General features: G+C 43.1%; 1 protein-coding gene across 1 annotated transcript in view; it reads right to left on the bottom strand.

Annotated features, from left to right (window-relative positions):
* Positions 1-12,588: 12,588 nt before the first annotated feature.
* Positions 12,589-15,350, bottom strand: part of CHL1 (cell adhesion molecule L1 like) — a gene marked incomplete at both ends in the record, with an annotated part of 50,271 nt that continues 47,509 nt past the window's right edge. Inside the window, 2 exons of the mRNA XM_082289056.1 lie at positions 12,589-12,805; positions 14,641-14,713. Coding sequence (XP_082145182.1) covers positions 12,589-12,805; positions 14,641-14,713 — 290 coding nt within the window. The remainder of the gene's footprint in view (positions 12,806-14,640; positions 14,714-15,350) is intronic.

Below are 15,350 nucleotides of genomic sequence, written 5' to 3'. Positions count from 1 at the left end.
CTGGGCTGCTCTGGAAGTGGAGGGTGGCCTTGAAGGTTCCACACACTGAGGAAGCTCCTTGCACAGCTGGGGCTGCCCCTGGATCCCTGGCAGTGCCCAAGGCCAGGTTGGACACTGGGGCTTGGAGCAGCCTGGGACAGTGGAAGGTGTCCCTGCCCATGGCAGGCTGGGAATGAGATGAGCTTTAAGGTCCCTTCCAACCCAAACCATTCTGGGATTGCACTGCCACCACCTGAGACCTCAGTATCTCCTTCTGTCTTGCAATTAACAGGAACAACATTTTCTTGGGTTGTTTTGACATATTTTTCATAGGATTATATGTTGGGTTTGTTTTGTTTTGTTTTTTTCCCTGGCATGAGGGAGAAAATACCAGCAGCACATAAATCACCTTTATCTGAAGGTTTTAAAGTGTTTTTGCAAAGGAAAGGGTCTCTGGCCCCTTTTTCCTCACCTGTGCAGGGAGATTGCCTTCAGAGTGCCCCATTAGCTCTGGAGATGTGTTTGATATGGAGCAGACTGATTATCCCACTGCTCCATGTGTGCTCAGTCAGAGACAGAACTCAAAGCAGCCAAAAGGCAAATCTGGCCCAGTTTCTCCTCTTTCCCTCTGGGGAGAATTCAATCAAGAATTGATTAATGCTTGAATTCTCATCAAGAATTAATAAGTTCCTGATGTGGTGAAAATGAATAGTCTCAGGGAAGCAGCTAAGCTTGTTGTTCTGTACAGAGGAAAAGAAAAAAATTCCATATATTTGGCAACTCTGATGCAGTGGTGAAGTTACAGAGAGGGGGAATTCTCAATTCCCTGACTCCCTATGATATTTTAATAATGTGATGAATGGATTGACTGAAGGCCAGCTCTCAGAGATGCCTTGGGCTGCTTCCACCTCTTCTCTCAAGCTTAGGTGCAATTCTTACACTCCACACAAACTCAGGATAGGTCCAGGCACATCCCTTCACAGCCTCAGTAGGGATCAAGTCCCAGCAAACTGGGAACACTGGGACCTTCCAAGTGTCTTAAATTTCGTACCTTTCAGGAGCTTTTGCGTTTTACTGGGATGTTTTCTGCTCTGGGATTGAGGGATTTATTTAAAGCCCCTACTCTTGCTGCTCACCCTGCATTTGAAAAGGGATCCTCCAGCCTCAGGTGGGTGAAATTTCCATGTCAGACCTCCTGTCACAGTGGCCTCCCCCCCAAGCTACCTTGGTGGAGGCCCAGTCCCACCAGTACAGGCAGGAGGAGAATACAGACCAACATCCACCTGCCTCAGTATCCAGAAGTGAAGCCATGAGGATACAGAAACTCCAGTGAAATCCCTCCCTTAGCTCATGCACAAGGTGCTGGGCATTGTTAGGAGAGAGGACTTTGGGATACAAGCCCAGGAGAGGAGGCACAGGTAGGTGCTGAAGTTTAGCATTAAAACACAGCTTATTTATGAACAAACTGATGCCGAGCCCTTGCAGCTGAGCACTGCACTCAGGAGCTTTAGCTGCTCTGAACTTCCTAAATTCTCAAGCAGCAGAAGTTCTGAGATTAAAAAAACCTCAATAGATGCTGAAATCCAGTTAAAGCTCAAGAACTGGAGGCAGGAGAGCTGGAGCAGCTGTTACTGAGGTGCAGGGATGCTGTCATGAGTCCAGGAGGGAGCAGCAGGCACAGGGAAATAATCCTCACAGGTGATTTCTTACAGTCAGGATGGCCTCAGATCCTTCCAGAGGACACAGCCAAGGTTAGCAAAGTGATTTTCATGAAGAGACACAGGAACAAGCAAAATCCCTTGCAATTATCTCCACACTTTTCCTGGAAGAGCCACTCTGCCCATGGCAGCATCTGCCCCTTCCCCTGGTGGAACCACAGCAACCCTCCTCTGCTCCAGCTGGAGAGGAACAGAAAGGATTTGGGATAATAAACAGCAAGCTGGAATGCCAGGCGAATGCCGAAATATGAAATTCCAGACTGCATTTGTTTATGTTTGCTCTTATGGAAAGAGTTATCCCTATGATGGTGACCATCAGGAATGAAAAATCCAAGTGTGACTCTCCTTGACATCCCCAACTGCACTGCTCCCACCACAGCCTGGAGGGATGGGATTGCACAGCTTAACTGAGGGGCACCTCACCATGAGGATTAAAACTAAGGTAGAACTGAGTAAAATCTCATTGCAAGGCAAGAATTAAACTCCAGATCACATCTGTCTCGTGCAGGGGAAGGGTTTTTTCTGTTTAATCCTATTTTGCTGCTCGTCTTAGGGTGGGAACCAGAAAAGAGGTTTGTTTTATTTCATACATTTTCTTCTATCCCTGTACAGACATTCATTTGTATGTGCAAGAGTAGCACAAAAATATATTACCCCAAAACCCTGATGGATGAATTTCCACAGGGAAAATGTGCAAGGGAATTCTGCGGTGCAAACAGGGGGAAAAGGAAGGAAAGGCAGGCTTTAGACCCCTGGAGTTGGGATTATTTCCCCTCCCTCCATGACAAGATCACCCTGATGTTATTCCACCTCCAACAAATTCCCTGGGCAGGGAGTTAATAAATAATAAGAGAGAAAACCCACACTTAATTTAGGCCCTTGTTGACATTCATTCTGTTTCACTTAATGAGTAAAATCAGGCCAGAAGTTGTTGTCTAAATCCATGGCCCTGCTCTTGTTTTACACAGAGTGAGGAACAAATCAATCTCCATCTCCACGTCATGGCTGTGGATGACAAGAACAGTATTTCTGTTTTTCCATTTTCCCAAATCCAGTCCTGGTCATTTTGTGTGGAAAACTTAAAACAACAATCCTAGAAAATGTATGTTCTTCTCTCTGCCCTCCTCATATTTGAATATACAGACACAACAGAGCCTCTAGAACCTCTACCCAAATCCTCTACTTTCTTTTTCCCCCTGGAAAGATCCAGCTCCAAAGGGAACAGCCCAGGTGGGGAGCACTGGTGATGTAGAAGCTCAACACCACCACCACTGAAAAGCCATTCCCTTGGCCCCCAAACAGTGTCCCTAAAATGTAAAAACTAAGAAAAAGCACGAAGTCAATCACTTCTCATCAAAACCCTCCTCAATGTATCCATAGACTGAATAAAATGAGTCTCAGCAGGCAATAACAGTGATAAAGGTAAGAAATATTTAGTGACATCTTTTTTATACTTCATTTGACTGGCTGGAGAGCTAAAACACCTTTAAAAAAAAAAAAGAAGAAAGAAAACCTCATGATGCTTTAAGACTAATTGAACCAATAATCAAAGGCTGTCTCTAATTCCTGGACCAGAAGGTCAATTACAGAAATAAATCTGACAGCAGATAGATGGGAACAGTGTGCAATTACCAGTTAAAGACTTGATAATTATGGCAAGAATTAGTCTGCATTTTCAACAGCACCAAAATCCATCCATTCTTAGCAGTTATTATCTTGATTAGAAGAAGAAATGGGTTCAGCTCTGTCTCGTCAGGCTGACAGAAAGCTTCAGGTACAATGGGAGCTGATAAGTGGCTGATGAAACAAGGAAGTTTCCTTAACCACAAACTTCAATGGCAGATGTGAGAAAAAAATAATGTTTGGCAAGGAGAGATTTAGACAAAATTTAAACAAAATAGAAATGTGTGTTTCTATGAGGTTTGCCAAAATTAGTCCAAATGTGGGCTTTTCAAATACTTAATGTTCAATTTTGAAAGGCAGGGTCAATGACAGAGTCACAATCCTGAATATTTAAAGAATTAGCACATTCTTCTTCCACTCCCCCATGGCTTTATGTAGTCAAAAAGAAGATGTTTCGTAATTATTTCTTTTTAAAAAGTGTGATCTGCAATGTAAAATTCTCAATAAATCAGACTAAACCTGATGACCTGCATTCCTTGAGGTAGACCGTACTTATATATTTTCCTTTTTGAAACAATCTGAAAGCACAACAGTTGGATTCTTCCTCTTTTTCCTCATTCTGGGACTCCAGGAGCTGGGAAGTTCAGAAAAGTTGGATTCAGGTAAAGCCAGGGAGATGCTGCTGCCCTGGGAGAGTGGAAACCTGGGCAGGAGAGCAGCTGAGCCCAGCAGAGGAAAACACCACCAGAAAAAACCCTCAGAAAAAATGGATAAAACCTGGCAGCTAAGAGGCCTTGGGACAGGAAATAATCTGCAGCCTTGGAGTCATAAAAAATGCAACAAAAAAAGTGAAGAGCTTTTGGTTTTTCAGTAAATATTTTCCAAGAAGCAAATCAATAAGTTTTAAGTTCTCAACAACTGATGGTTGTGGGGAATGAAACAAATGAAATATTTCCAGGAGACAATTGCCTCCTCAACTCATCCTGATGAGGCAACAGTGAGAGCAAGTGGCTTTAGCAGCTTCCATGATGTTCCTCCATCTCTCAGTGCCATATTCCAGAGCTATTCCCACTCCACTTGTCACTGCCACTTACTTCCACACCCCTCTGCTGACACTCCTCTTTGCAGCAACTATTTTTCCTCAAGAACTCTTTTTTTTTTTAAATTAGGTGAATTGCTGTGTCAAGCGATCTGATTTCGCTGCACTTTATGTAAATTTATTTACTTAGTGGCCTCTGGGCTCCATGCTGAGCTTGGAAAATGTACTTTTCAAAATTATAAATAATTAACCAGAGTTCCTGCTCCACTGGAAGTTGTTACTCCACTCACATTTTAAATAGTCCAGGAATATTTTTTTAATGCATGTTTCATATAAATTGCCACTTAAAGGGAAATAAATGCTCAGAACAGTGACTGCCTGAAGTCATAAAGGCTTACACATAGCGAGGTGATTTTTATTAGAAACTGCATTTATGCTTTTAATTATTTAATAAATAATCATAAAAAGGGCTCATTTCAAAATACCAGCAGTCCCCATGTGTCTAGCCACCTGCAGACACACACAGGAGGGAAGAACACCAACAATTCCCAGGTTAAATCCCACACAGGACAAGGCTCAGGAGCATCCCCCCATGAGTAACACACTGGGGAGCTCCTGAACTCCTACCCAGATCTTCTCTACATCACCCAGAGGAGCAAATGGGAACTGCTTTGGACAAATTGGGTTTAAAAAAAAAAAATTGGTTTTTGTTTTTTTTTAAAGGTACCAAGAAGTCTGGCAGCTCCAACACCTCGATCCATGCTAACTTCAAAATCCCAAGTGTACCTGTCAGTGGAACACAGCTTCCATGCCAAAGAGAGGAGGGAGGTTACAGGTGATGAGAAATATGCATAAAGAAGAGAAAGCCTCAACACAGCACGGATATAAAACAGGCTGGAACTTTTCCAAGCCAGGAAGGAAGACTTGAGGGATCAGCACAGATAAATCCTGAGTCAGGAGGGGGAAGAAAACAACAAAGCTTGTGCAGGAGAGGCAAGGATGAGAGACCTGTTCCAGAGGAAACACAGCAGAGCAGCCACATCTTTCAGCCAGGGAAAAATGGGAAAATCCCAGAGCACAGGCTACAAACCAGCCCTGAAACAGCAAACATCCTCAGGAGGGACCACAGCCCCCAGATCTCCTCTTTTAACATTCTCTACCAGGTAAAGCAGCACCAAACCCCTTTTCCCATTGCTGGTTACTCTCACCTGCGTGCCTGGTCCAGCTTTCCATGCAGCTTCCAGCAGCTCCAGCTCCATCCCCAGCCCAGCAAGAAGTGGGAGCCAGGCCTCTCCTCCTGCTCCCCCAGGATGAGCTGTGACACCAGTGCAGAGCTTCCCCATTCCAGAACTGGGGGAAACACTTCTCAGCCATGAAGGTAATTCTATCCCAGATTGGGAAAAGCTGATTTGCAGCAGGATAATTAGTACAGAGGTACCTCCTGTACCTCATTTCCTTCAGGAGGAGCAATGGGGAATGACCCAGTTCTGGTCCTGTGCCAGCCGCAGCTGCCCTTGCTTCCCACTCTCCCACTCCTCCTCACATCCCTGCTTCTCACCTCCATCTCAGAGCTGCCAAAACCATCCATTTTTAGAGTTTTAAGTCAATAAAAGTACTGCAACAAGCTTTGGGACTCCCAGACAAAACCAGGTGGTAAAAACAAAAAAAAACCCCAAACTCAGGGTACTGCTGCCTATTTTCTGGTTTGAGATAATCCTGCCCCAGTGCTCCAAACAAATGGTGAAGAACGTGCTGCAACCCCCAGGCTGCGATGGAGATGCAGCACAAAAGCACAGACTCTACAGGAAAAAAAAAAAATTGAAATGCAGAGTGGTGTTTTTTACAGAAATGGGGTGGGGCAGCTCTTCTGGGTGGGTTTAGCCACATCATGAGGGCTTCAAGAATGGTAAAAAAAACCCCAAGTCGTGTTCAGTGAGGCTTAGGAATGTGCAGAGCTCAGACATTTCAGCAGCGTGAGGCTGCTGGTGTTTCCCTGGGGCTGAGTGACTCCTCTGCATTCCCAGCTGATTAACAGATGCCAAAGTGGAAAAGCAATGACATCTCCTTGTGAGACCGAAAAACGGAGTGAAATGTTTGAACATTAGAAGGAATGCTCTGCCCCCAAAACAGGTCTGATAATGCTAACCTTGTCTCAAAAACAAAATTATCAAGTAAGAGTGTATTCATCCCATATTTCATCCTTAAACTTCTGTGGGATCTGCTCCCACGCACCTGACGGTGGCAGCAGCACCTTCATTCTCACTCCAGTGAAGCACATGATTGTAGGGCTTTCTCCTCCCCATTATGCTCTTGAGAAAAGTGTAAATCTCGTTGTTCCAGGATATGAATTGTAATAAAACCTTCTTGGGATGCCCTTGATGCCTTCCTGAAAGGTGAATGCCTGTTAGCACAGTCCTGCATTCCCACTGAATATATTCAGGAGCTCCTGCGGGTGAAGAATGCATTAAAAAAACTCCTGAAACCTTCCTGCTGAAGCGAAGCAGCTAAAAACAGGTGGCAAAAAGGAGACTTTCTTTCACTAAAGTACAGTGAAATATGCTCTGAATAGCACAGAATGTTTCAATGAAATACACTCAAAACAGCACAAAAGCCACACCAGCATCAAGTGTGGTGCTCAACACACTTGAGCATCAACCAGATCTTTCAGATTCCTGTTAAATACATTAAAAAAACCCGATTTTGCAGCAGTATCAGCTGCCATGGATTTGTCTGCTGGCTTTTAATGAGTCCTCAGTTTGGCTCTTCCAGGTGTCAGGAGGGTGAATTTGTGTTCACCTGCAGAACCCTCCCCATGGACAGAGTAGAATTAACCACAGAACAACAAATATTGGGGATGGGGAGAGAGTAACAAAAGAACTGAGGTGTTTTCCTTGGCAAACAAAGCACATTTGCTAAATTCCTATAAAATGAGAGAGATTTCAGTCTTTAAGCACAAGTGTGGTTTTCCCTAAAAAACAACAACAGAAGGTTTTATAGGGTTTGTGTGTGCCTGGATATTTATAAAATTACCAATATTCTGGTGACCTTTAATGAAGAGGAGTAGGAACTCTGTGTGCTGGGAGGTTTTGTGCTGTTAATAGGGTGAAAAAGGCATGTGAGAGATGCTAACAATACACAGGGTGACAGTTTGGTCCAGGACAGGATCACATGGAATCGATGAGGAATTTGAATTCAGGGTGTTTGCAGGTCAGCTTCATCCTGCTTTGGTGTCATATCTAGAGGGCTGATGGTCCATGGTGCCCAAAACTCCCAGTGAAAGCCAAGGGCAGCTCAGCCTTGGTGTGAAACCAAAAAAACCCCACAGACCACAGCCTAGAGAGGTCTGTGAGTCACAATTAAATCAGATTCCCAGCGAGTAGTGTCAAGTGGAAAAAAAATCAAACAAAACCCCCCAATCAAACAAAAGAGAAACTTGCAGATCACAGCCAAGGCTTTTGAAGATTACATCAAGTCAAACTTTTATTAGCAAAGTTGTATTTCATGTAAAATGAAAATATCTTTTCAAACCATACGTGCACATCTGCGTGGTACAAACAGCAACTACGGTACAACACGTTTCTCTAAACTTTAATCAATGCACACTAACATTTAGCTCCCCAAAAATGTAACGTTGTGATGGTGACACCACATTTGCTTCGATCTTTTTCTCATGAAATTACAAAGTCTCTTGTTTAAAGTCAGAACCATAACAATAAAAAATGAACAGACAGAATGCTTTGGCTCAAACCCGCCGAGGGGCTCCTGCCTGAAAACAGAACAAATCAGTGCAGATCACTTGAGATTTTACATGAGAGATCCAGAGCTGCAATGTAAACATGTCCTGCTACTCCAGTGTGGTTTGTACCTTTTTATTTTGTCATCAACATTGACAGAGGTGCAGCCGAGGGCGTGATCCATTGGCAAACAAAGGCAATTCTCCAGGAAGAATTTCCTTTCTTTCTATCTGTTCTTACAGGTGAGTAAAATAACCTAAATACACCTCTCATCTGCAATATCATGGCTATGAAAAATGATGCTGAGGTTTCATTTCGGAAGCTCAAGGAGCAGTAAATATTTTTCGTACGTTTTCTTTACAAAACATGGAATTACTGTTTAAAAACCCCACCTTGGTTGTTTTTTGTTTTTTTTTTAATATAGGAAGATTGTGCTACTATTTGTTTTCATCTCAAAAAGAATATTGGCCTGAAAATTTTGATGAAAACCTCTCATGCACTGGATTGGAGCCATTCAGTCAATGGAAGCAGTTACCAGGAAAAGAGCTACTCACTGGAATTGGTGTAACGTGGACACAGCAGAACAAATACCAGTCATTAAATGATTTGCTAATTAGATCCATTTAAGATGTGAGTTACAATTTTTAATTTTTTATACATGAACACACAATTTTATCCAGAGGGGGAAAGCCATTTTCTGATTTGATTCCTAATTCTGCTCTTCCTAACATTCCAGCCCCAGCAGGGATTGGATGCCCAGTGCTGTATTTTTACTGGCTGGAATGCAGAGCCATGAGATTGGATCCCCTAATTTTGCCAAAGAAGGAAGCTGGTGCTGTTCCTGGAAGTTCTTGATTGTGTAATTACATTTTTACATATAAATATATATATATATAAATTAGAGAAAAATTAATCCACACCAAATCAGTATTATGCTGCTCTGGGAATTCAAACAGTTCCCTTGGGAGAAAGGACAGAGGGGTTTCTTCCCATTATTTAGGAAGAGCTGATTTTATTTGTTTAATCTCATGCACAATCAAAACTGCACAACTTTGTCAGCAAGAGCCATCCCTCTCTTCTTCCAGAGGCTGCTTAGATCCCCAAACCCGGATCCATGGGGCCAGGGAAATGCCTCCTCCCTGCTGGTTGGAATTACATCCTGGGTCAACTGGGATTTCAAATCTGAAAGTGTCATTTTCCCTCTCACACTTGGACTGAGGCAAAATGTCCTGAGCTGTCAGAACCAAACGGAGCCCAAGCACAGCCATGGCCTGGGATAACTCGTAATTGATAATTCCCTGTTCTGCTCCCATGGCTGGACTTCGTCCTCCCAGCAGGCAGCCTGGAATTCCCTGCTAGGTATTAATTACTGAATTCACCACAGATTTCCAGCAGGTGATTTTAATAAACGCTCCTGGCCAGAGGGAAAAAAAAAAAATCCCCAAAAATCCCAAACAAAGGAGCTCAAAGGATTTAATACTCAGTGCACTATTTCAGAACAGGGTGTGATTTTTGGGGCTGTCCTGTGCCAAAGCTGGACTTTGATGACCTTGTGGGTCCCTTCCAACTCAGGGACAATTGGTGGCACGTTTTATTGAGCTACATGGTCACATTTCCTCTCGCCTGTCACAGACCAAGACAAAACCCCAGCCCAGCTCCTTGCAATGACAAGAAACTCCTCAAGAAAACCTCAGCTTGCTCTGTTCATTTACTTTTGAAAAAAAAAATCTCTAAAAACCATCAATGTCCTGCACTTTCCAGGGTGCCTTTACAGCAGAAAACATCCCAGTGCAAGAGAAAAAGGAATATAAATGACTGGGGAAGAGAAAACAACTCAGGTGAATGAGATTTCCTGGGAGTTTGAGCCACTTGTTTAATATTCATTGGGCATATTCCTCAAAATCCATGTTCAGAAATCCAGGTTCCATCGCACATCTTTTCCTCCCTGTTTGATTTTTAGATCCTGAGGCCTCGTGGAACACCAACATTAAGATTTAGGGCTGTGAATTAAAATTGGAGTGGGAAAAGCGGCGCCAGCAGCATGGCTGAGCAGCACAGCACAAGGATGGCACAATCACCTCGGCAGCAACAGAGCAAGAGCTGCACAGGGGATTTACATCCATCACAGGATCATTTGACACTCACTGATACGGTCTGAAATTTGGGTCTGTTCAACAGAAGCATTTTCTGGGATGAGGGGTCTGCTTTATCTGCAGTGACCCACAGGAAAATAAGATGGGTGTGTGCAGGCACAGCCCCCCCAGCCCAGCGTGAGGGTTTGGGGGAGCCCACCCCAATTTTATTCCCTAATTTTGTTCCTTTTTCAAGCCCACTCCAATTTTATTCCCTAATTTTGTTCCCTTTTCAAAGACCTTTGATCATTGCAGATGATTCCTAAAAGAAATACACTAAAACCAGCCCAAAGCAAGCAGCAGGTTGTCACAAGGCTAATCAGTTCTTAGATTTTATCTGGTTTGGGCTGCAGCAGACACGAGTCAGCAGATAAAGATGCTGCTGGGAAATGTCTCTGTTCATGAGATGCCAATTTTCACATTTCTCTAATTGTGCACTCCCTTCTTTGGAAAATTACTTCCCCCCAGAATTAAATAAAAGACTTTTGGACTTTTTCAGTGTTTGGATTGAACAAAATACAGAAAATATGACTTTATAAAAAGTGAATGATGTGGGTCACTGCCATGGCATGCAATGATTTTTGATTGAGGGCAGATTTCCACTCATTTTATACTCACAGGCACAGCCTGAATGGAGCTTTTGGGGTGGCTCTTTGGGGTTTGCTTTTCCCGAAAAGAGGTTACATGAAAAGCCCTGAAAGCTCCTGTTAAAAACCCCAGAAGAGGCACAGATAAGCAGGAGCATCGAGCAGCAAAGGCTTCCAGAAACTGCCAAGCTCTGAGGAGCAGCCCCAGCCCGAGGGGAGCCCTGTGTGTGATCCACAGCCTTCCCACTGGGAAAAAGCTGCATTTCCCTGGGCTTCACTGTAGCCCTTGCTGGGAACTCAGAACCACGGGAGTAATTCTTGCTTCCTCTCTTCCTTCCATTGAAATCATGGAGCCCGTGAAGGAGCCATTGGGGATATTTGCCTAATTGCTATCAGGATGCCAAACAGCTTTTAGGATCTATTCCTCCTGCAGGAGCTACTTAAAAACCTTTATAATGGAGTGGCAGCCTTTTGGAAGTGCAAGAAGAAACGAAGCCACGTTGATGCTCTACTCAAACAAGCAGATTCAGAAATACAAATGCTATTAAAAAGAGATTCTGGAGATTCCAATACAAAAAGACCAAAAAAATGTGCTGTACAGCTCGGCTGAGTTAGTGTTGGAGAGGCAAAGAACCAGATTTAAACCAGCATTCAGCCAACAAAATAGAAAAGAAACTCTACCATAATATTTTCTCTTTGCTTTTGCCTTTGTTTATTTAACAGTGAATAGGCTGAAAATAAATGAACTCTTGAAAGTCAGGTAGGTCCAGTTTAGGTGATGCTTGAATGGTGTGAGGTTTGGATGATTCCTAAACATACAACTCCATCTGAAAACTAATTCTGCTGGTCCAAATCCATACTGAGAAGCAATTCTAGTCATTCCTACACAGCTATACAGACCCATGCTAGCAACATGTCTCAGTTCAAAATAAAACCAGGCTGCTCTGGACTTGTGTCAATATTAATATCATATGTACAACGTCTCCACGGGATGTTTGCTAGCTCACAAATATACAGATATGAGACAGACACCAAGGAGTTCGCTCAGAAATGCAGCTTGCAGCTGGGGAAAAATGAAAATATTTCGAGTGATGGTGGATGGGAACCCTGTTTTGCCTTGCCACAGGAAAGAGCTGCAGCTTAACTTATTTAAGGAAATAGTGCCAGCTACTGGGCAGCAGCTTCACCCACACTTTGCTGTGGGTGAAGCTGCATCTCTAAATATTGGTAATTAAGTCAGCTGTAACCACTAAAACAGTTTTTTGAGTATCATACACAAAGGGGTTTAATTCTTTAGGAAAAATTATGCAATATATAGAATATATTTCTCTGGTCGTTTCAATTCTCTTTTCCCTCATTGTGTCACTTTGCAGAGTAACCTGTTGGTTTTGTTTGTGCCACAACCTCGAGGTTAAAATCAAGGCCATGAGGGAATTCCACACACAGCCATACAGGGAAAAAATCCTACACAGAGAAACATATTCCAAGCCTAAGGAACACCTGGAGCAGCAGGTAAGGATACAGATGCACCATCAAGAAACTCTGGGTTGCTCAGAGGGTTTACACATCGTGTAAAGAATGATTTTTGTTTTATTGAGAAGGAAACACATAGAAATTAGCATGGAGAAATCATCTTTTAGTGGCAGTGACTCGTTTTTGTATTACCTGGATGTCAGGATTTTTCCTGACTGGCTCAATTGGCAACCTGCTACCGAGCACACGTGGTGACTGTGGAGAGCTACCCAGGATAAATATCACAATTAAACACCAATCATTTTAGGCGTGGAGAGGAAAAGTTGCCGTAGAACTCCCAGTGCTTTCCACTGATCCTTTTTCCTTAGATCCAGAATAAGCTCCAATAAATGAACCATCTTCATTGAACATGCCATGCTCCCCTTCTCCATAATCTACCAGACTATCAGCACTTCCAGTGGCTTTAATGTCCCCGTTAAGTGACTGGAGGCTGCCTTTCAGCGGCTTTTCATCGCTGTCACTACAAAATAAAGAAAGGCCTTTCCAAAAATCCGGCTTTCACTTGCCAGGAGGGAAACTGCCCTTGGGTTGGGAAGGGAAGCAGCAGGAGGGAGGAGTGAGGGACACACGTGGGTGGAACAGTGAGGATGATCTGACCTGTGAGTCCTGCCCTGGTGCACCTGGACTTCCCCACACAGGATTTTGTCATTATTCCAACAATTTTTTTGGTTAACAGGCAATTATCAATACCCATCTATTTGGGTTTTTTTCCCTTTTTGCCTCGGGCAGACAGGACGGACAGAAAGGAAAGGGGAAGGAAAAGGGAATGCTGGAAGGGATTTCAGGGGTCTGTTCCAGCCATCAGGGCTGAGGTAAGTGTTCAGCACCTCACAGAGAGAGACACTTTCCATTTTACAGAACAGTGGACAACATTCAGGGAGTATTTATTTAATTTTCCTTGTGAGCTGGGTGGGTGAAGTGATATCACACCAGTGGGTCACGTGCCACTGCTTTGGGAGCATCTCTTTGAGTTCAAATGACCAATAAAGGTGCTTTCCCCCTTTTTTCTGCTGTTGTTTTATTTTACTGCAGTTTGTCTCACTGGAGTTTGCCTCTGCTAAAGGGGAGGAACCCAAACCAAAGCAGAATGAATGTCTGCATTTGCAGTCTCTGTTCAGTGAAAATTCCAGGAGAAAGGACAGCCCCACCACCAAAATTCAGGGAAAAAGGGGGAATTTTGCTCGCCTTTCCTCCTAATGGCACCACAGACAAGCAACAGGAACAGCCTGAACAGGACATTGGGGGGAACTGGGAAAACATTAAAAGATTACACAAAAAAACTCAATTAGGCCTCTGGATTAGGGACATAATTACTCAGTTACAGCCCTTGCTGCTGATGCCAACTCAGTGTCAAATCTTTGGCAATGTTATCTAAGGAAGGACAGAGGAATGAACCTGAAATTCGCTTCTTCAGGATGGACTCAATTTGTGCATAATCAACACAGAAAAAAATTGCTACTTTTCTGCACAGGGCATTTGTCCTCAGAAAAAAAAAAAAAAGACAAGTTTGGATTTTAGGGGGAAAGGAGGGGGTCAAAGTTATTAACCTCAGGGCTTTCTTACCTTTCTAAATATTTGTCCCATTAGAAAGCATTAAAAATTAAATAAAGATGAAATTATGCAGAAAAAAAAAAGCCCTACTCCAGTACAAATAATGTAGTATATATAAATGGGATTTCAACAGCAATTTTGTGCCCTTAAGGCCAGCATCACCAGTTCTCCAGCATGGTTCTTGTAATTATGTCCTTTCCTTCATATCACAATTACATATTGCTTTAAGTTTTAGTTATTTTAAAGCAGCCAAAGTAATTATTTCAATTCTCCTACAGAGATTTCTGTAGTGAGGTTTGTTTGGGTTTTTGGTGTTTTTCACCATATTTCAAACTTTTCTTTGTTTTCTTCCCCAAAATGACCGTTCCCCATTATTACATGATTTGGGTCTGAGTTTCAAAAACCCACTGAAGAATAGAATTCAATCTATTGACTTCAGTGGGCTTTTCAGCAGGACCCCAAACTATCATATATATTTACATTATTCATACAACGCTAATTAAAAAAAAAAAGTGAAAAAAATCATCAATACATCAACATTTCCTTATATCCATTTCCTTGGATGGATTGAAATATACTGGATATACCTTGATATTCCTACTCTTATCCACTCCTATGAGGTTTGCTTTGAAAATGAAAAACAGCATTAATTGCATGCCATAAAATGTCCCAAATAATGATGGCATTTGGAAAGAAACAAAACCCCAAGAAACACAAAGGCTTGTGAAAGCAGGTCCTATTTACCTATATTCCCCAAAGATTTCATCTTTTATTGATTGAGCTTCAGGATCTGGATGCAAATCTTCTTTTTCTTTCACTGTGCAAATAAAATAAAGGACAGATCTCTGTGTTGTGTTCTGCCATGGATTTTTCTTTTCCCAGGGGTAATGGGAAAACCATCTGCAATCACCTCCAGCCTGGCCTGGAGTTGGCTGGATACAACCTGTGAGCTTCCAAGAGTTTGGGACCATTCCCTAATTTATTAAAAGCAAGTATTTATAGCATCATGGAATGGTTTGGGTTGGAAGGGACCTTAAAGCCCATCCCATCCCACCCCCTGCCATGGGCAGGGACACCTCCCACCGTCCCTGGCTGCTCCAAGCCCCAATGTCCAGCCCAGCCTTGGGCACTGCCAGGGATGAGGCAGCCACCACCTCTCTGGGCGACCAGATTTCTACATCAATACATTCACTTAAATCCTTACTCACTGCTTGGAAAATTACAGAGTTAATTTTTATCAAAATATTCCATTGTTAAGCTGCCTGTGGAAGTTCTGTCCGTGTGTCCAGCAGCAGTTCCCAGGTGGAAGCAGAGCCCTGCCAGCAAGGATCTTGGCCCCACAGCTGGATTAAATGCTGGAATATTCCAGGAGTGCTGGGAAAGGCCTTTGCAGGCTCTCTGAGCAGCACAGAGCACTGCCTCACCCAGAAAGCACAGCTCCACTTACATTCATT

The sequence above is a fragment of the Coloeus monedula genome (assembly GCF_965178545.1).
Source record: "Coloeus monedula genome assembly, chromosome: 11".
In the NCBI taxonomy this organism is placed as follows: domain Eukaryota; kingdom Metazoa; phylum Chordata; class Aves; order Passeriformes; family Corvidae; genus Coloeus; species Coloeus monedula.
The sequence above is the reverse complement of the archived record's forward strand: the minus strand, read 5'-3'. Positions and strand labels throughout refer to the sequence as shown.